Source organism: Vidua chalybeata, chromosome 13 (genome assembly GCF_026979565.1).
Source record: "Vidua chalybeata isolate OUT-0048 chromosome 13, bVidCha1 merged haplotype, whole genome shotgun sequence".
Classification (NCBI taxonomy): Eukaryota; Metazoa; Chordata; class Aves; order Passeriformes; family Viduidae; genus Vidua; species Vidua chalybeata.
The window spans coordinates 12,410,682-12,432,026 of record NC_071542.1 but is presented as its reverse complement, the minus strand read 5'-3'; the positions used below and the strand labels follow the sequence as shown (position 1 = coordinate 12,432,026).

Below are 21,345 nucleotides of genomic sequence, written 5' to 3'. Positions count from 1 at the left end.
TTTTGCATGTTACTGCTAGGACAAAAGTTATTCCCTGTATTATGTGTTCTCACACTGTAAGGCTTGCAGAAGGCTTTTGGCCAGTTACTCTGACCTGCTGTTTGTTGCAGGATGCAGATTTTTGCTATGGAGCATAAAAACTGACCAAAGTGTCTCCTGGAACAGCTTCAAGGAATAGCAAAATGTGTTACTTACTTCAGTAGCTTGCTTGAGTGATTCCTCACGTTTCCACCAGTTTGTGTCTAATTTGTTATTTGACTTTGTCTGTAAGTTTGTCTCTCAGTCCCTTGGCATTTGAATCTATTTGAAAGGAGATTTGAAAATCTAAAATGAAAATCTGAAATTTAAGCCTGTGGCTAAAAATACATTCTGATTTTCCAGAATTTCAAATCCATGATCTTGCTGTTTTGCAAAATCTCATCTATTCCTGTTGTGTCCAAGTATCATCTCTCTGGGGAAAGACACGCATGGTGCGTAATTCCCGGTTTTTGGGTGATTTTTCCTTCAGAAAGAAGCCAGAAACATACACAAACTGTGAGCACTGTCAAGGATCATTTACAAATACTGAATCCAAGTATTTTGTCAGTTTAAGTCCAATCCTATCCTAATCTCTGAGATCGAGTATAATTGTGGGGGGTTCACATCTTCTTTGCTAACTGAGCCAAGAGCCTCACAAAGATGAATGTTCTACCTGCGCATCTCCAGGCCAGAAGTTTTTTTGCTTGTTGTGACCAAACAGCAGAAAGCGACTGTTAATCAGAGGTGCAAAACATCTGGATAACTTCCCAGCTGCTGAGGTGTTCTGTCACTGGGCATCTTCCTGGAGAGCAAGCTTATGGTTTCCTTCAGCAGAATCAGAGAGGGGGTCTGGTGTGTTCATCATTAACATGAGGAAGACAATGAATTAAGAATAGTGAATTTTTAAATCCTTTAGAAGGAGATTGTGTTCCATACTCTATTATCCATCTACATTTCAGTGCTATCACAGCAAAATTCTTCCTGTGCGCTGTTGCATTCCTGTGGTGCAGGTTTTCTCAATGAGAAAGCTGTAAAAACAGATGGATCTCACAGGAAAGGATTTAGTAAATCATCTGAGACACGTTTCACTGGGAGTGTAAAATAAGAGACCATGACTATTCCTTTTTGTATCTTAATTGGTTTTTGTAAGAAAGTCATTTTGTCTCCCTTGCAGACAACTTCAGCAACAGCAAGCAGAACTCGAAGTACATCAAAGAGATGGGCTGTCATCCTATGACTTATCTCAGGTGAAATTTCTCAGATTTTTCTTTTTGTGTTTCTGATCATTTAATATGTAAAACAACAGCAGATTTCAGGAAAACTAAAAATACATTGTGACTATCCTTGAATTCCTTTTTGTCAAATACAGTAGAGGGAATTACCTTCCTCTCTGTATCTCAACAGGTGCCTGTTCCAAGTATACCAGCTAATGTTCATGAGGGTGGAAAGTCTGTGGAAAAGCCTGATGCTATCTTCTCCCAAGAGAGAGATCCTAGATTTGCTGAGATGTTCGCTGGAATAACTGCTTGTAAGTGAATGTCCCTGATGTTTAATTTATAATACTGTGTCGAGCTTGGTTACATGATGTAGAGCACAGCTTCAAGAGAATGAAGAGAAACTGCTGCGTGGCAGAGAATTTTCTAAGCAGCATCAGTCTTTGGGACATTTCCTAGCATTTGTCATTAGTTGGTGTTTTCCCTAAAGATGACTGAGTAAATTCAAAGAGGGAAGGATGGCTTTTGTGTCACCAGAGCTGCCTGGTTTTGATTCTCTTTTCAGTTCACAGGGACACCTTAGGCAGTGCACCTAGATATTAAATATACTGAGCAGAACATTCCATTTCTAAGTGTATATTTTATTTCCTAAACAATATAGGTAAATTCATTTCTCTAAGTAGGGACATATTTCTTTAAAAAGAGACAAGAAAGTTACCATATTGTCTTAAGATAGGCTGCAGTTTTTTTATTAAATATCCAGTTTCTGTATCAATGTTTTCAGAGTCATATGCTGCCAGCAATATACTTGTTCTCTGGTCAGTTGAGGCATCTCCAGTCATGTTACCTGGTTGTGAGAAGTCCTGACTCTTCTTCCCACAACTTTTAAAATTTTTAGCAAATTCTTCTAAGATTGATAGGAGTCTCAGAAACAATATGTTGTTCTGTATTCCTTGAAAATTACTGTGAGGACAGAGTCTTTGGTGCCCTCAGCACCAAAATCAAAGGATTTCCCAGCCCTGTTGTAAGAGGTAAGAGCCAGTTAACTTGTCAGTCAGACAGATGGAGCTGTCTCAAAGTAGCCCCAGCCTGTGCTGCCTGTTGCTCTAACAGAAACCACTAAGACTGGCAGCTGAAGGAATCATCTGAAATATATCTATAGGAAACCAGCCAATGCCATGGCTTGGGGAAGAGCTCATTGATTGTTTATTGTTCTTAACTATCCTCGCTGAAAAAGAGGAATTTTTACATTTGTTTTAAATAAATCAATGTACAAGTGTCATGCAGTGCAGGGAGGAAACTACCCACAGGGTTGGACTCCAGGGGTGTTGGAAGGTGACCTCGCTGTTGGTTTCTTATGTCTGGATTGGCTTTTTCAATTGGAGAAGACATTGTAACTGCAATATATACTTGATACTCTGTCCTCCTGTTGCTAGGACTTCTCTGCTATTCCTGTTCATCCTTCTCTGTTTACTCAAACAGTGGAGTCAACAGCTGAGGCCATAAAAGGGGTCCATTAGAAGGTAGCAAAGCTCCAACCCTAAACACCAGAATATGTTTTTCCAAGCAAGAACATCTTGCTTTTTGGCTGCCTTACTGGCTCTTTTTCAGGCAGCTCTCAGCTGTTTGTGGGGAAGGGTTAGGGTTAAGGGTGTTACAAGCTGTGAGGTAGCTGGGAGGTTATGTTCTTGGAAATGCCATTTCTCTTTTCATTCTTATCAATTTACAGGCTGTGCATTTTTTGGGACATTCTCTCTCTCTCTGAATTTCTCATGGGAGCTGTGATCAAGGTCTCCTCTGAATGATAAAGGATGGTTCCCAGTTAGGGATGAGGTACCCTGTCCAAAACCAATATTGACAAGCCTGCGTGCTGCCTGCCAGACATTGGCCTTATGCTGATACCCGATCTTGTTCCATAAGAACATGGGCTGACACAGGGAGAGTGCTGCTATAATTGCATGTAGTGACCGTGCTTCATTAAAACCCCAAAAGCTGGGAGAGGAAGCCTGACTTCATCAGTTCATGCAAGTGATTTGAAGCATGGGATGATGCAATTCTTAGAGATTCAGTTAAGAGTCAGAAGCATTGGTGATACTGGTCCTGCTGGGGGAAGGGCCATCATTGACCAGTGGAGTTTAGAGAGAAACAGGTAAAATTCACCAAAATAAACCCAAACAAAAAACCAAACAATCAGTGCTGTACCAAAGGTGAGAGCAGAGAATTGTTTGAAAAATCCTGGGTAGGAATACAGCTGGGAGAGATGTGGGCCAGATTCAGAGGCTAAAGAGCATTCAGGGTAACTCAGGAAGGAGAATTAGCTGCTTGCTATTAGTTTAGCTGTTCCCTTTGTCTTGTGGCACAGACCCTGGTAGCACAGACCCTGGTAGCTGCCATGGCAACTCTGCTCCACTTGAGGAATTCCAGTTCATTTGGGGCACTCTCAGTTTTTCTGGTGAGTTGTTCTCAAATATCTAAAGCACCCGCAGGATTTTGGCTCAGTCTCTTCCAACCCTGAGAGTTTGATTTCCCTGCAAAGGGTAGCCTTAGAAAATGGGACATCTCATGCAAGAATGACATTACTGTAGAAAAAGACAAATTCATCTGTCCTTCTCAGATATGCCCACTCATTCTCAATTCTTCCTGTTGTATGCACCTTGTCCCCATTTCTCCCTGTTGTATTTTTTAAAATATGAGAGCTTAGCTTTGCAGCCCAGCCTTGGTTTCTGTGCTGGGCAGTAGGTAGTCAGGGAAGAATTTCTACAGATTTCTGTATTACAAAGACAAGCAATGCCAGCTTCCATCAGTGGCTTCCACGCTCTGAGGCTCCTGGGAGGGAATTTGAGGTGACATTTTTCTTATGAGAGGCAAGCTTAGATTCTTGTTAGGAACATAATGTAAGAACAATTTAGGTAACAGATAAGAGCTGGTGTGTGTTGGAGGCCTTTGGTGAGTCACACTCAGGAGGTCTCTAAAAGCTAGGGAAAGCTAAAAAAAAATTTAAACACCTAAAAAATACTTCTGTTACTTGTGAGTTGAGTGGGCCTTTTGTCCGAGAGAGCATCTTGTGAAATGAGTGGGAATCTGAAAAGAGCAAGGGGGAAAGTGAGGGGGCAGACTTGATTCCTAGGCCTGTCAAGTACATGGCAACATATGGGTGCAGAACCATCAGTTGTATCAGGGTGTGTTGCACTTGGAGGGGAGATGGAGAAGGTGAATAAAGGGTGGTGCAGCAGCCCTGTGAATTATTTTAAGAGAAGTAGTAGTGGGATTTCCCTGAGCTTTGGAATAATCCAGTACCAGAAAATTAAATTAAGGGACCAAAGGGTGCTGTTCACCCAATCTTGTTCCATTCAATTAGAGATTGATCTCCAGTTGCCACATTAAGTGTAAACTATAAAAGTTAATGGCATCTCTTGTGCAATTTATTCACAACACTCATTTGTCTTCTACCCCACTTCCATCCTCTTTCATGGCTCCCCATCCTATTTCATGGCTCCCCCCAGGCCACATGAGGACAGCAAATTCCACAACAGACCTGTGTTTTGCCTTGCCACAGCTCAGGTGTGCAGGTCTGGTGACACTCAGAAGCAGAGTGCCTCCAGCCACCTGGGATGCAGTTGGGGCTGCAGGCTGTCACCCTGACATGAGCGGGCAGTGCCACCAGGCTGTCAGGGAGGTGGCTGCTCCTTGGGCTGTCCCGGGAAGCAGATTGTCAGCTGGCTAGGAGAGATCTCTTGGACACCCTTCCTTGGGTTCTGTAACCCAGCAGGGTGGGGGCTCTCAGCTGCCACCTCAGTGTAGTCTGTGGTAACAGCAGTGGGCTGGAGGACTTTTCCTGGTGGCAGAAATGTGCCCTCACCTGAGCACCTGAGGTGCTCGTGCATCACACCCTCTTCAGACCGGGCTGGTTTCCTGTTCCATGCCTCCATCCCCCTGGGCAGCCCCTCACACCTTCCTTCCAGAACAGCTTTGTTCCCCTCTCCAGCCTGTGCCTGGGGCACCCCTCACTCCCCACCTGGGCCAGGGCTGTGCTCTCTGCAGTCAGGAGCAGCTCCCAGGCACAGCCTGTGAGGAGAGCGTAGAGGTGACACAAACCAACTGTGCCTCTGTTTTCACACTAAATTGTCAGTTTGTGTCGTTCCTAATGTGTTCCACAGGGCTTCTTCATGAAGCCTGAAGAAGGGAAGAAAACATACATTGCAATTGTCTTTAAATATTTTTTCCTTCATTCTCTCACCCCCTAAATTAACTCTTTTTCTGTGTTTTGTTTTTCTCTTGTAGCAGATAAAAAAATGATGGCCTCTGCATCCACAGCAGGGAACCAGCAGCTTTACTCACAGGGAAGCCCATTTCAGCCAGGACACTCGGGAAAGACTTTCAGGTATTTGGTGCAGATCCTGAATGTGTCAGTTCCTGTCTGAGAGGGGAAAACTGTCCCCCTGCAGTACTGTGGAAACAAAACCAACCCAAGGTGCAAGAGCTTTCTTTACATGAATGAATTTCACTTTGTCCGCACTTCACTGCTGGTGATGTTTCAGCACTTAGGCTGGGTTTACAAGCTGAGATGATTTGGGTATCTCTCTTAAAAATATTGGCTGGTAAGTAGGTACTTTTTGCTGTGATATTGTAATTGGAAAAAAGCTAAGGAGCAGCAACAGATTCTGAAGGGAAATAACTCTGAGATCAGAGGTCAGAGATCTGAGGAAAATTCAACCAAGCTCGGAGGGTGCAAAGATTTGTTTTGCACTTAGAGCTGTCGCTGCTCCTGCTGAAGGGCTGCCTTGAAGGGCATTGATGTGGGTATCAAAGGGAACAGAGGGATGCTGCATCCACAGCCCCAGGTGAGGACTGGGACAGGGGCATGAATACTCTTCTAAGGCAGCTTCTAAATACATGTAAGGTGGTGGTCTGGCATGTTCCAAGGCATTTTTGAGTTCTTCGAAGTGTGTGTCATTGTCTACCAGCTGGCATACAGGTTCCAGTTGCTTTTGGAGAGTGCGATAACAGCAATCGTGTTGACCTTAGTGCCTTGTGATATCACCACAAGATATCAGGAGATTCATTCTCCTGTTCAGACCAGCCAAGGCTGTGAAAGTGAAGGAACAGCCATTCAGAACCTGCCAGTTCCTTGAACTGGAAAACATTGGCAAACACTGATTTTATTTAAACCAATGTGCTCTTAAAATCATAATTGCTAATAATCTCAGTGAAGAGAAATAAGATCCATGTGAGTGTGTTTTGTCAAATTAAAACCAAGTATAACTTGGGGAGATATGAGAGTAAACGTCTTTTAATTGGATATTGTGTATTACTGGGTGACTGACTTGCCATCTGGGGGTTTGGCTTGTGTTCTGTTCATTTCCTTTGCTAATTCCTGATGTTTAACTGTAGCTTTTTTCCTACTGCTATTCTGTTACATCAAATAATGGCTTGCATTTCTGCCAGCATTTCCACCCTCAGTGCACTGTCCTCTGTATAATCTCCAGCCTGGCCCATTCAGTCACTGAGCCTGGGCAGCCTCTAGGCACTGTTCTGCAGAAATCTGCTTTCAAAGTACAGTTCCAGATACAGCCCAAGCTCCTTAGGTGATGGAACTTGCCAGTCCAGCTGAGAAGGTGTTGGCAGTAGGGCCAGCCCTCCCCATCAGCTGCTGTGTGCTCCAGCCAGATTTAGATGGACTTTCTGGTTTACATTTCCCTCTTTGGAGACTCTGTGATAGTATAAAATAAAAACAAAACAGATTTTTTTTTAAAATTAGAAAACTCTGCAAAGAATTTCTAAACATCCACTTTGCTTTTAGGCAGTAGGAAATCCAGAATAAGAACTCACATATTCAAATGCCTGCCACGTTTTGCTTACACTCTGGGAGGGATTCTGTCAGCCTTTTCCAAGGATTCAGATTCCTGCTTTTCTCTCTGCTCAGCCTTGTTTACTTCTTTTCCCAATCTGCGTTCTTCTCTCTCTGTAAGATTGTGAAAATAAACAATAGGGATGGGATTGGAGAAAGGAACAGGCTGTTTCAGTGGATCCACAAAAGTGGCTTTGGGTGCTGTCTTCATTTCTATTCATTTATATGTGACATGTAAAAAAATATGGTTTTATATATACAAGTACAGTCATAATGTGTAGTTGTCTAGATTCCACTGCTCAGGACTTCCATGAGAATAAAATGGTGAAGTGGAGCGGTTCCTTCATAAAATTTTTCTTATAATTAGGGATTTCTGGGTATTTCTCTGTAGTGAAATTCAGTAAGTAGGAAACAGCTAACATATAAAAAGGTTCCTTAAAAATATTATTTTATTATTATTATTAGTGTTCCAAAGTTACTGCATGAGTTTAACTTCCTGTCTTGATTATTCTTTTGCCTGGGTATACAACTGCCTGTTCTTCTTTAGCATCAGTTGGTGAAAAAAGGAATTAAAAGCCCTTATTTTTAATATGTAGCACATAATTCTTCATTTCCCAGGCAGGAAACAAATAAGGAAGTGTTTATAAGTATCGTCTTTTGTGCCCATCTTCATTTAGAATGGCATTTAAGCAAATGCTTAAATGTTGTTGACTTTAAGCACAAATTTGTGATGAAGTACCTGCAGTACTCTCTGCAAGCTGGATTTTTTTTTCATTAAATGTTAAATGGTGTGGGGCTAAGTGTGTATGCACCATGTGTGGGACTGTATTTATTCTTAGAAGCCCTTTCCAAGAGATTACTGAAGTCTAATTCAAAATCATTTTGCCTGCTGTGTCTATTAGGACTGACATTTAGAATGCCAGTATGTTCCGTAGTTTTGTGATGGTTTTAGTCATCTTTCTTATCAAGACAGATTGAATAATTAGCTTTAATGTATTGTCAGTATTTCTTTATCTAGGATACAATTTCTTCATTGAGAATAGGCCCTACAAATGAGGCTCTGTGTCTGTTCTGAACCCTTAGTTCATCTGTGGTGCATGTGCCTGGTGTCAACGACATCCAGTCTTCCTCCTCAACGGGCCAGAACCTGACACAGATATCCCGGCAGCTCAACCAGAGCCAGGTGGCCTGGACAGGAAATCGCCCACCATTTCCAGGACAGGTATTGATTACAAGTGCTTTATTTTCGTGGGCATTAAAGATTTTCACTCTCTGTGCTTTTTACAGAGGTGTTAGTAAACCCATTTATGACTTCAGGGTAGTTAATTTGTGGTTGGGGTGGAGGTGTGGCAGAGTGAGCAGCTGCTCCATGTGTAACTGCTCTTAGTTTGGGATGGTGGTCATTGAGGTGGCAGTGGCTGCACTGACCCAAACCCCACTGGAAGGTCTTGTCCTGAGTCTGTTTCATGTGTGCACTGGATGAAGGAAGAAGGACAGATCTTCTGCTTTAGTATTAATCCTGTGAATTAAATCTCTCTTGGGCCAGGACCTTGCACCCAGCAGTGTTACCCACTGTTATCAGGGTGGGCAGAAGGGGCATGTGCAAATCTGTGCATGGATTGAGAGCAGAGGCTGCTCAGCCTGGTGCCCCTCCATTAGCACTGCCCAGTGTGGCTCACACTGCTGTGTGCTGGAGGAAACAGCACATACCCCCATCAGATGCACTGTGCTTGTCAGTGTTAGCCCAGAAATCACCTCTTATTCTGTGTAACAGTTAAAAAATTGTTCAAAACTCTATTAAAAGACAAATAATATGAAATAAATTTGATCTTAATAATGCTGCTCTTAATCCCTCCTGAGTTCTCATTGTTTGGCGGGCTGGAATGATATGTTGGGGTGGTCACTAAATAAATTTCCAATACGTGAATTGTTTCCACATTAATCAGTGATTATTCCCAGCCCTCAGAATGTCATGGTTCTCTGTCACACCTGGTTAATGAAATCCAGTCACAACATTAACTCATTTCTTCAAGTCATATGGAAGGTGCTGAAAATGACTAAAACAAATTACTCATTCCTCTTTACTGCACAAATTCTATCCAAGTCAACCAAGTTTGGATGTGAGTGTAAGGAAATTGGAATTAATTCTTCCATCTCAAACAAAGTAAAATGGAGCTAAGCCTTGCAAAAGTGACATGTGGAGCTCCCACTGCCATTGTGGAAACCTTCAGAACCATACAATTTCTTAGCTTGGAACTGAACTGAAGACTTAATAGCATCTTCCGTATGTTGTATGCCTGTTGGGATTTGTTTTCCTCCCGCAGCTCCCCTGCATTTGCCCAGAAATTATAGAATCATTAAGTTTAGAAAAGACCTTTATGGTCATTAAGTCCAACATTAACCCACTGCTTCCAATTTCACCACTAACCCACATCCTCAGGTGCCACATCTACACATCTTTTAAACACCTCCAGGGATGGTGACTCAATCTCTTCCTTGGGCAGCCTCTTCCTGTTCTTGACATCCCTTTTGGTGAAGGAATTTTTCCTGCTGAGAAGTGGTGGGAAGTGGTTCAGTGAACACTTCTGCAGCTACCTCAGTGCCCTTGCGTGGATCCTGCCCAGCCCATGGACTTCTGTGTGTCTGAGTGGTGTAGCAGGTCACTAACCTTTTCCTCTTGGATTGTGGGGGCTTCATTCTGCTCCCTGTCCCTCTTCCAGGGAAGAACAGCTTCCTTTGCATGCATTGATTACCAGTGCACATCATTACAGGTATCCAGAGGTGTAATCACCTTCAATTTCTCTTTGTGGGGTTGGTTAGGCAGTGACTTTTTCTTAGGACTGCTGGACTTACTCATAATGTGGGAAATGGTTTATAATCAGATCCTGTCTGTGCACCATATATTAGCACATGGCTTTGGATGGAACACTTCACTCCCTTTAGTCTCACTGTACCAGTTGTTCATGTCTCAAAGCAGCCTCTGCAGTGTTTAACCATTTGTGTAACATTCTGGGAGATCCTGTGACAGAGCCATTTTATAGGTGAAATGACAGTAAGCTGGATTTTAGTACTTTTGAATTAACTCAGTTGCCCAGTTAAAGCAATGATAGGCTGTTTCTTCCTTTCTGCCAGGACTTGGTGATTCACCTTCCAAGACCTTTACAAGGCAAAGTAACTGCTGCCTGTATTTCATAGGCAGGGAGAGAAAGCAGCTCATTAGCTTTGAAACTTCTTTGGCCATTTAGCCCCGAGCACTGGAGACTCTGGTCATCTGAGACCTGCATGTGTCCTGCAAGACATCCAGATAACTGATTTCACTGTGGCACTGCAAAATCAATACACCTGGAAAATAAAGATAAATTCTTCATACCTGTTGAGTTTGAGATTAATCCTCATGAGAGTGGTAAAAGAAATCCTTGTTTTCCAAATAGCTCTGATACAGAGTACCTGTGAGCTAATCAGCGGAGAGCTGTAGGTGTTGGTTTATAGACTGTTGTACTCCTTCTGCAGCAGTAAGCTGGCTTGGACAGAAATGAAATACAGCTGAGACACGAGAAATGTGCCTGTTGGCATCCACAGAGTTTATTTAGTCTTTGCTTTATGTAAAAAGTAATTCTGCTATGCTGTTCCCCAACAATAAAACATTTTCCTTCTTTAACGCTTTATTCCTCAGCAAATTCCATCCCAGTCTGGCAAGGCTCAGTCGTCTCCCTTTGGCATTGGAACAAGTCACACCTACCCAGCTGACCCATCATCTTACAGCCCCCTGTCCAGCCCAGCCACCTCTTCTCCCAGTGGGAATGCCTACTCCAGCTTAGCAAACCGAAGTGCTGGCTTTGGTGAGTTGTAAATGGTGTAACACAGAAATCCACGTAGAAATTAAACTCTTCAGCATTGACTTCATTAAAAATCTTTCAAAATTTATTCAGTAAAAATTGTTTTTTATTGTTCTTTTGGTGGATCAGTTGGGAAGCCCAGGTGGTGAAAGGGTTTTGCTTTCTGCTACTGAGTAGAGAGGACAGAACTGACCTGTTCTCTCCATGCTCCATCTCCTCCACATCCAGCACACTTTGGAATATTGTCATTTTTTGATATGAGGGAGCTTTTTTATTTTTTCCCAGTAAATGGTGTCCTGAAAAATTCAAAATTTGCTTATGGGACTGGTAATCATCCTCCCAAATTGTGGTCGACTGGTTCCATTTGCCTTTTTTTTTTTTTCATTTTTTATCTTCTTCATGGTGGTATCCTCTTGCACGGAGATTGCACATTGAAGTTTGGCTGAAAACAGGATTTATTTTGTACCCCCAGTGCTACCAACCTAATCAGAGTAGGTACCATGTTTTGAAGTGGTTTTCTTTTCCTATTGCATGCTAATTTGGTGGCTTTCAGATTGTGATCCAGTAGGTAACCCCTTGGTAAGTTTTTTGCACGCCACCAGAAGAATAATATTCAAGAGTAAAATATATAATGGATTCCATGAAGAATGTCACTGAGTGATAATAATGTGCAATCCCAAAAGGCACAGGTAGCAGTGTACTGATGTGTGTTGTTTGCTCCTGTCCCTGGGGAACAGACCTGGCACAGACCTGAGCCTAGAGAAAGGGCACTGAGATGGAGCTCTTCCCACACAGCTTATTTCTCCCTCCATTTCCATTTCCACCAGGCATTGTACATTTGTTTATGAGACAGCTTTGTATTTCAGGCTTAAGCTACTTGGCAAGAACCCTTTCCCTTAATGAGAAACATCTCCTGACCTACATCAGTTTGGGTGCTATTAATAACCCAGCCTTCACGGAGACGAGCGGCTTCGACCGCCGGCTGCCAGGAGCTGTTCTGCTGAAAAGCAGCATCATTTGCTTCACTCAGTTAATTTCAATATGTTGTTCTGAGGGGAAATAAAACAAAACAAACTTGCAGCTTCCTTTTAAAGGGTAGCTTAGATGAATTTTATTTTGGCCCTTAAAATGTCTGCAGGGTTTTTGAGTCAGCTGAATTACTGGTTGTGGTAATGTCAGTGAGGGAAGAACTGTAATCATCTGCTTTGGATGTGATAGAAATGCATCACTACAGCCTGTTTACTTTCCTGTAAAACCTTCCCTTTATCTGTTTTGCATGGCTTAGCTGCTGCCCAAAGGGATTGGGTTAAATACGTGTGTCTGTATTTTCTGAAGTCATGACTGTGAGTAGTGGCTGATTTGACGTGATGGAGCCTGGCTGTCAAAGACTTGGCATAGCACAGGTGTGGAAGTTTGGCACAGGAAATTTGGCACCCTTGGCAGAGGATGCTGGTGATCAGGAAGAACCAGACATGCACAGCTTGATCCTTTGCTGTGAGAGGGAAACAGGCAAAAATAGCTGGAGCAGTTATAGAGAAAAACATTAACAAGAAAAAAGAGGAAGAAATGTTTGGAGGAAAAGCATAAGCCTGGTAGCAAGCTTTCTAAAATGCTAGTTCTTAGAAGGAGATTCTGTAATTAATGAATGGGAAATTATCCAAAAATATTATAATTCAGTGGCAGTCTGTAGAAATGCAGGGTAAAATGAGTCCAGCTTAAGTGTTATCAATTGCTGTACTCATGAAAAATGTATGTAATGTGTAATAGGTAACCAAATTAATGTGTGGCAACATGCTTTTTTTTCTGGTAGACCATTTAGAAGAAATTAATCCCCTTGAAATCATCGTTTGAAGTGTATTTACAATAAAGCCTTGCTATTCGTGTTACTCTGTCAAATGTAAATGGCCTGAGACTTTTAGGAAAGTATCACCATATTGACAGGATAATAATTTGCTGTGAACTACATATTAAATAAATCACTTTGCAGATGTATCACTGGAGGACAGGACAGTCCAGCAATACCTGTATTTAATCACCAAGGCTTTTGTCTGTTGATCATACTGTTTCTACATCTGCTTAAAAAATCCTGGATCTGCTTACATGCTACTTAGATAAGTACCAAACTGCACCCACTGCTCCATAAGAATTCAGTGTTTTGAAGAGAAACAGCATTCAGATGGTGAAGTTTGGTTTTTAAGTGAAATGAAAAATAGTCCTTATTATGATTAAAAAAATGATGGGGGGCACGCTTGACAATTTTTTCCAGTGCCTGGCTCACTGTGCATTTTGCTCTGGGCAGTTCATGGCTGTGCAACCATGGCCCTCAGCTTTGCTCTGGGGCTGAAACTTCCCCCAGCTTCCTCCTCCCAGGGCTGGTGTCACCCAGGGCCTTTCTCCAAGGCTCCTTTGCAAATCCAGGCACTGCTGGATGCCACCCCAAAGCAGGCAGATGTTTTGGAGGAGCTGCTCTCTGACTTCTGCCTTTTCTTCCCCCCTGCAGCTGAAGGTGGCCAGAGCAGCGGGCAGTTCCAGGGCAGGCCGTCCGAAGTGTGGTCGCAGTGGCAGAGCCAGCACCACAACCAGCAGAGCGGCGACCAGCACTCGCACCCGCAGCCCAACCAGAGCGAGGTGTTCCAGGTGAGCAGTGAGCCCAGAGCCCCTCTCTGGTCACCTCTCAGCTCTCACTTAGAGCCGTGGCCCCTGAGGATCAGGTGCAGCAGGGCCTGCAGCCCTTCCCTGCTGCCGCCGTGCTGCCACAGGCCTGCACTGCTCTTAGCTGCCCTCAGCTACTGAGGTGCTTTGGGTTTCTGCCACACAGCAGCATCTTTGCTGACACAGAACGCTGTTTTCCCTTCTCTTTGCACCCTGTACTTAGGGCTTTCATCTTCTACAGAGAACCTGTGAAGTATTCCCAGGTGGAGTGTCTTCCTTATCCTGGTGCTGGCCTCTGACATCTCAAGTTCAATTAGATATCAATGTCATTCTCTTTGACAGCTCAAGCAGGAAAGGAGTCTGATACTGCACAGAAGATAGTGGACAATAATTTTTTAAGGTTAAACCCAGTCAGATATTAGATAGGTGGTAAACAATCATCTTCAACTACCTAATTAATTACATTTCTGAGTCTTGACTACAGATAGCAAAATCCTACTATAGAGTAGGACTTCATAAGTTGACTAATAACATATCTGTCCTTGTATAACTGGTTTTTAAATTAGATGAAGAAGACAGTTTACAAGAAAACAATGCAGATAAATGCAAGAAAGACAGTTCAGGCCCCAAGCAAGGTTTAGAAGTGGGGTGCCTCCTTGTCTTTTGGAAAGTAAATTCACCTGCAAGACTGGGCTCGTGTGCAAGAACGCTGCAGAAGAGCTGTGAGCATGGGAATATTCCAGTGTGGATGAACCATTGCTTTCACACAAGATCAAACAACAGCACTTCATCTGGAATAACTGCCTGTCTGCATGCTCTTAGCCCACGGCCCAGGCAAGATTGGTCTGTTGCATCTCTTTGTGTTGGCAAAGGTTAATGGCTGTCCAAGAGGATATTCAGGGTAATTCCAGTGGAGCTGCTGACAGCATGGTTGATGGCCAGTAGAGACGTGGGGCTCCAAGCAGTGTCTTGCTTGTTTCTTAACAAACTTCTCACGAAGTTAGTGGAAAGGAAGACCATGGGATAAAAGGAGAGCTGGGCTCATCTGCAGAGCTCTTGGAGGTGAGCGTGCATTTGGAGGGAATTAGGATAATAGCTGGATGGGATAAGAAACTTGGATTAGTTTAAAGACCTCCAAGAAGTTGCTTGGATTGTGCCCAAAGTCAGCCCTGGGTTAGCTGGGCTTAAGAAGAGAGGCAGACTCAAGAGGAGACCTTGCTGGATCTGTGCCTGAGGAGACTTTGCCACAGAGGCCCCAGCAGCAGAAATGGAGATGGAAATGTAGACAGGAGGGGGCAGCTACAGATTCCCTTTGGCTGGAAGAGAGTGTGGGAAAATATCAAAAAAGTCCAAGTTTTGGTCAGAAAATGAAGGCTGACCCTGGCAGCTCAGACACTGCCAGTTGTGTTCACAGTCTCTCTCACCACATTGACAAGGATGCTGTGAAGATTTTGGATGGATTTTAATCAGTATTTATTTTGGAGAAACTTCCCAGTGCGCAACAGCTCTCAGTTCTTTCACAGAGCAGATCCCCTGAGCTTTCTTACTTGTTTTTTGGTTTTGTTTTATTGTGAGGATAGTGAGCCATCCCTGGCAAGACTTGGCTTTGTGGTAAGAGCTTGTTATTGTAAGGACTGACAGGAAAAGCGAGCGTAAACTCTGGTTTTCCCAGCAAGGGATATCTTCTCCCTGTGGCTTCAGCCTCTGGCTGAGAGGAAAGGTTGAGTGTTCTTTGGAGCCTCCTGCAGAGACCTCACTTGGCTCAAGACACGTGAGAGCAATTAGCAGGAAATCCCATTTCTCCTGAGAAATTCCTGCTATTTCCTCTGCCCCTGTACATCCATGAAGGTGCTTGGGTGCCTTGTTAGCTGGGGTGATGTCCAGTCTTGAGTGTTCACCTAGAGAGTGCGGGTGAGGAAGTGAGACCTTGCCCAAACCCATCCTGACTCAGCTGGATCTCCAGTGTGTGAAATGTTGTACACTCCCCATGCACTCCCCATGCAGAAACCAGAGAGTTTGCTTCTCTCCATATGTAGCTCCCATTCCAAGGGAAGCTGTTTCAGTCTGGGAGGAGTAGGAGGCATCTCAGATGTGTTTTATTTCAGAGGAGCAATCCAAAACTGCCCTACTTAAATCCTGTTTCTTGCTCAGAAACACTCCAGCAAAACATAAGTAGCATGTAAACCTTAGGCCAACCCTCTGCACAGGTCTGGTTTTCACCTTATTTATCTAAACTTGACCTTTTCTGGTTTTACACTGAAAAGATGAACAGGAAACAGTTTGTGTCTGGATAATGTGTTGGCAAATGAGACTTCACTTTGGTTTTTCCTTACTGTGCAGGACATGCTGCCGATGCCTGGGGATCCAACACAGGGTACTGGCAATTACAACATTGAAGATTTTGCTGACCTGGGCATGTTTCCACCATTTTCCGAGTAGCTTGCGAAGCAGAAATGGAAGTTCTTCTTCTCCAAGGCCATTTCAGTGTAATTTTGGCGCTGCTTTTTCTGTGTTGCATTTCTGTAGAAGCTACTAAACCAGAAGACACATTTCTCACGTTTCAGATAGTGGTGTAGGGCTTGCTCTCTCCTCCTTGGGGTGCGTCAGTGCCAACAGAGGAGCTCCAGCACTTATTAGTGTTCATTGACAGCTCCATTTTTTTTTATTATTTTATTGTTATCTACCTCAGAGATAAAAATTTTGCTTGTTTTAAAAAAAAAAAATCTCTGAGTCTCAAATATTTGAATGTGAATGATGCATAATATTTCCTTTGAATGGTAATTTTTCAGTAGATAACAAAGTAACAAAGACTAACAGAAAAAAGGTAAGGTCATGTCTCGTTACAGTGCCTACCGCTCCATTTCGATGCCTTGCTTTAAGCTTAAGTTTCTGAAAGCAGACACAACATTCTGTTTTCTTTGATTCTTGTAGGTTTTAGGTCACTTTAAATGTTGAGATTAAGCAACATAATGTAGGCCTCTCTCACCAGAAGATTCATCTCTGCCTTTTCTAACTTAAACTTGAATGTGTGTACATTTTGGTACTTTATGTATATCTTGTGCTGTATGAAGTGATTTCCTGTACTGGTTTCTTTTGCCTTTAAAAAGGGTCCATTCTGGAGTTTACTGAAAAGGTTGATGATGTATATGAAGGATTTGAATATCGTGGGAGTCTTCATCACTTCACATAGGTGTTCTTACTTTTAATTCAGGTGGTTCTCTATTCAGAACAAACATTTACTTACATAAGCTATTAGTCTGGTTTTGCACTGAATTGAGGCCTATAACCTTGTACATTTCTCACTGGCTGCTTTAATTATTATTGTTCTTGCTTTCCCAAAAATATTGCCTCTTAAAAATGACTGTAAACACATCGAGATTGCATTTTCTATATTAGCTGCATTTCCTTTCTGTGAAGTACTTTTTTATACTGTGAAACCTCACATTTTAACAGTGGAAGGTGGTGGCCTGTTACTAGGAAATCATTCAAGCTCATTTGCTGCAAGCAGTGAGATGGTTTTGTAGTGTATAATTTTTTTAGGGTGAGTTGGTAATAGATATTGATTGGACTATTGCCCACTGCATACACAGTGATAACTTGAATTTTTGCTTGGATTCCCAAGCAAATGCTTCTGTTAAACCCTGTTAACCCTGTTCTGTTAAATATGGGATTTTCAGCATACCAGGTTTGTTGAGGACTCTTGACTGCTCTGAATGCTGTATGCTTTTTTCCACAGAGGTAAGTTAATCATCTTCCTCTTGGGTGAGTCACCTGCCATATGTCTTCATGAGAGATGTGGTAGGAATCTTTTTATTCAGTATTTCATATGCATGATGAGTTACAGAGGTTGGATTGTAAGGATTTTATCCTGATCATTTCTTCTGGGATGGGAGGAGAAAGAATCACTCACAAAGCCCCAAGTTCCTGCATGCAGGTTGTTCATAACCTTTGAGGCTGGGTGTTGCAGCCTCTGCAGAGGAGGAGGAGGAGGAGGAGGAGGCAGCTTCCCTCAGCTTTTGGACATCCAGGGGCTGTCATGGGCCTGGGAAGAGCAGCCCCAGGGCATAGCCCCTACCCAGAAGATCTCAGTGTGTGCAGCAATTCTTAGACTTCACAGGATTAAGCTCTGCCTTCTCATAGCCACTCTCGAATTCTGGGGTGTGTCTGAGTGGGGACAGGGTGCACATCACCGCAGTCCATATGTTTGGGATAAGATCCTGGGGAGCAGGCAGGCCCTGCCCCACAGCCTGCTCTGGCCACACAGGCTTCAGGTGAGCGTGGCCCAGGGACAGAGCTGGCACAGATGGGGCTGTGCCCATCTGACTCTGCTGTCCCAGCCTTCTCCCAGATCAGCATGTCGTGTTCAGTAGCCAGGAAGAGTCCTCCGTACTGTTTCTCTCACTAAATCTGGGACCAATCTCTTACCCTATGTGCAAGTGGGGCTAGGGAGTCTTTTTTTTAGGACAGTTTTGTATATCTCTAGATGAGGTACTGGAGAGGCCTCAGATCTCCTGGTCTGCACTTGCCTCACCAAATCACACTGAGAACAAACAAAAAATCTTCCTATCTCTTCTCCCCCAGAGATCAGGAAAATACCATCTTAGGTGACCAAGCCATGTGCTTATGCACTTTGCTTTTAAATACGTGGATGTTTATTCTCTTGGAGCCATCTCCCTTTCCCCTCATGCTGCTCAAATAAATGACTGCTCATTGAATTGGAGAGGCAAAGACAGTTCTGCTGCCTCAGAGTAAAGTTCAGTGGTGTCTCTAAGAGGTGCCTGGATGCTGCACCAGTGAGTGAGGTGCTCAGTGTCTCTGCAGGGTTTTGAAAGGGGCTGCTTATGAGGGAGGGAGCAGTAGGTGAGCAGTTTGTGTCTCTCCACAGAGGATGCTTGACATGATAAATGTCAGTTCTTCTGAAATTTTTATAAATTTTTCTGTAAAGTGAATCATGAATTCAGCTAAAAAGTGCTGTTCCTGTGTTTTGTTTTACTCAACAAACTGCTCTGAGTATATTTATAGTTTATTTTACTTCCTGAATTCAATTTAAATATAAGGTTTTTAAAGTAATTTTCTTTCTCCTGACATCAGCAATGATAACTTCCTCAGTGTGTTGTGGGTTTTTTACTACTGGAGAAGGCTTCCCGTGTACAGATTTTGGTTGTGCAGTTCAAAGTGCACTGTTAGAAGAAATTTAAGCACATCTCTCTTCTTCTTGTTTTTTTGAAGTCAGTACGCCTGAGGGATCAGAGCATGGACTGCTTCTCACCTTGTGGGCTCCTCCTGCCTTCCTGGCTGGGGAAGGTGATGGCTGCTCTGTGAAGGGCAGTGTGGATAGTGCCAGGTTTGGCTTTTCCCTGTCTCTTGTGCCATCCTGAGCCAGCGCTTTATTCTTGGCATTTCCACCCTTGCCCTGCTCCTCTGCCATTCCTGGCCGCCCCATCTCCCCAGCCCGGGTGGGAGGCACTGGGGCTGCCATTCCCAGCCAGTGAGGAGGGAGCAATTAACGAGTTTGGCAATTTTGTGCTTCTGAGGCAGCGGCTGCTGCAGGTGAGGCTTTGCTCGTGCTGCAGGGCTCTGCCCTGGCCCTGCCGTGTCCGTGCCTGCTGCTCCCAAACAGCCACCCCAGGTCCTGTGGCTGACAGAGCTGTGTAGCCTTGGCTGTGCTGTGTCTTGTGTTTCGTTACTACAGCAACTTAACTTATCCTATAGCTGCAGTTACAAGGTGCATTGGGAATGCTGATGTTTTTATTACGTGCTGTCGGTGTAGCTTTGTTGACACTTTGGCTTCCAGTTTCCAGAATTTTGTAGGTGGTGGATTTCTCAATTTCTTTTGTGGATTTTTTTTTTTCTAAGCTGGAAATAAAGCTGTGATTTCTGATTGAACTGTTGCAAACACAGTGTTTCTTGAAACTGAATCTTTTGGGTTTTAAACTCATGGAGCAGGAAACTGCAAATAGTGATGGTGAGTTATTTCAAGGAGCAGACATGTAGACTGAGACAGTTTTAGATACTAAAATATTTGTATTCATTTATTCAGACAAACAGTCCAAGACTCCATCACATTACTTGTACAAGTGCTACTGGCAGTACCTACAGTGATGCTTTAACCAGATAGTTCCATTTGTAGCGTTGTTGCCTTTTCTTTTCTTTTGAAGTACAGTATGAAACTGTAAATACTTCTTGCAGAACTGCCTTTTTAACTCTTAATTACTTTTGGCACAGTGTTAAATAGTGTTGGATTTACCCAATTGCTATGACATATATTTTTATACATAGGTGTACTCTTTTTTCAAGAATAATACAGCCATTTTGTCATTAATGCCTTATCGGTGTCATACTGCTGTTGCTCTTTGTTTGCAAGGTATCAAGTGGACTAATTTCTAGTTCAGATATTTTCACTTTTCTTGGCAGTGCTCAAGTTTGGCTTCAGGTGATTTTTGCCAGAGCCCCATTTTTCACAGTTGTTAACTGTGAGAAGAAGAGAATGTGGGCTTGGACTTGTTGCTGTTAATGGAGCAAAGAAAAGGTGATGGCATCTAATTGTCTTTAAAAGGTCAGACTTCTCCTACTCTAAACCAGAGTGCATTTCATGAAACTGATTACTGTGGGCACTGATTACTTTGTGTAGATTAATGGTCTTTAAAAAAGAAAGGGAAAGGGAAAAAAAAGGAAACAACTCCGAAAATGGGCTTCTGTCATTGTTAGGCACTTGGTTACGTATCTGTTTAAACTCTTCATATTGATGTGAAGTTGTGCTGTGGATAAAGTGTATTTTGTACTTCTGAATGTTCTATATTTATGACTAACAAGTACAGAATCAGTTGTGTGTATGTATAACTAATAACTGCCTTTTTAAATTTCATTAAAATAAAAATGTCATGAGCTGTTGTTAATTCCTGTCTTTCTGTAAATAACTAAAATGTGATGTTGGGAATTCTCAAGTAGGAAATAACCCTGAATTATAAGATCCATGCCAAAAATCAGAAGATGAGGCATTGATCTTTGTCTTTGAAATCTCTTCCAGTGCTGTGTAGTTGGGGACAGGATGTTCCCCTTTCATCTGTCTTGTAAAGGCTGTCCAGAGGGAGCAGGAGAGGAATGATAGTTCGAGAGCTCAACTTACAAAAGTGTTCCAGAAATACATTAATTAACAGCCTGTTCTACTGATGATGCTGAGGTGTGTGAATTGGTGGCTGTATTGTAGAGGGTTTCATTAGAACACAATTGGTTTAGAGCTAATTCATGGTCTGGGGCAGTATTTATTCACTCCCTGGGATGGTATCACAGTGGTTTCCTTGTCTACCTTTTGGTCTCGTTGTTCAAAGTTAAAAAATACTTGTATCCTTGCCACAAACATTCTGGTGACCTTTTCAGATTGCCTATGTAAGGCACATTTGCCTTTCACTGTGGGTCTTCATTGCATTTCTATTGTTATTTCTTTGTCTACTTGATACTTTGCGAGCAGGACTTACCTTGCTCATAAATCCAAAAAGCTGGTGACTGTGCCATGGCAGGAGCTGAGGACACTGTGCTCCAGGGCCTGCATTCTTGGCAGGGGGTAGGTGGTGTTTCCACAGCTCATATTCCATTTTTAGGGCTCTGCCTGTGGAGAACAGGCGTGGGCTCTGCTGGGATCTGCCAGGGAACTGGGGCACTGGGATGGGATTAATGAGATATAGCTGCCAGCCCGCCTGCTCTGCTGGGTTCTGCTCACTGTGCTCATCCCAGAGACACAGGCTGGTCAGTGAAAATGGGCCATTTGTGCTGTTTTGCT

At 43.1% G+C, this 21,345-nt stretch overlaps 1 protein-coding gene across 4 annotated transcripts in view; it reads left to right on the top strand.

Annotated features, from left to right (window-relative positions):
- ARNT2 (aryl hydrocarbon receptor nuclear translocator 2) overlaps nucleotides 1–20,464 on the top strand; it is a 97,196-nt gene extending 76,732 nt beyond the window's left edge. For all 4 annotated transcript variants that reach the window (XM_053954801.1, XM_053954798.1, XM_053954799.1 and 1 more), the window contains 7 exons: nucleotides 1,193–1,265; nucleotides 1,423–1,546; nucleotides 5,514–5,613; nucleotides 8,164–8,302; nucleotides 10,754–10,919; nucleotides 13,417–13,553; nucleotides 15,909–20,464. In XM_053954801.1, the coding sequence (XP_053810776.1) occupies nucleotides 1,193–1,265; nucleotides 1,423–1,546; nucleotides 5,514–5,613; nucleotides 8,164–8,302; nucleotides 10,754–10,919; nucleotides 13,417–13,553; nucleotides 15,909–16,007 (838 nt within the window). In that variant the 3' untranslated portion in view covers nucleotides 16,008–20,464. The remainder of the gene's footprint in view (nucleotides 1–1,192; nucleotides 1,266–1,422; nucleotides 1,547–5,513; nucleotides 5,614–8,163; nucleotides 8,303–10,753; nucleotides 10,920–13,416; nucleotides 13,554–15,908) is intronic.
- The last annotated feature ends 881 nt before the right edge of the window (nucleotides 20,465–21,345 follow it).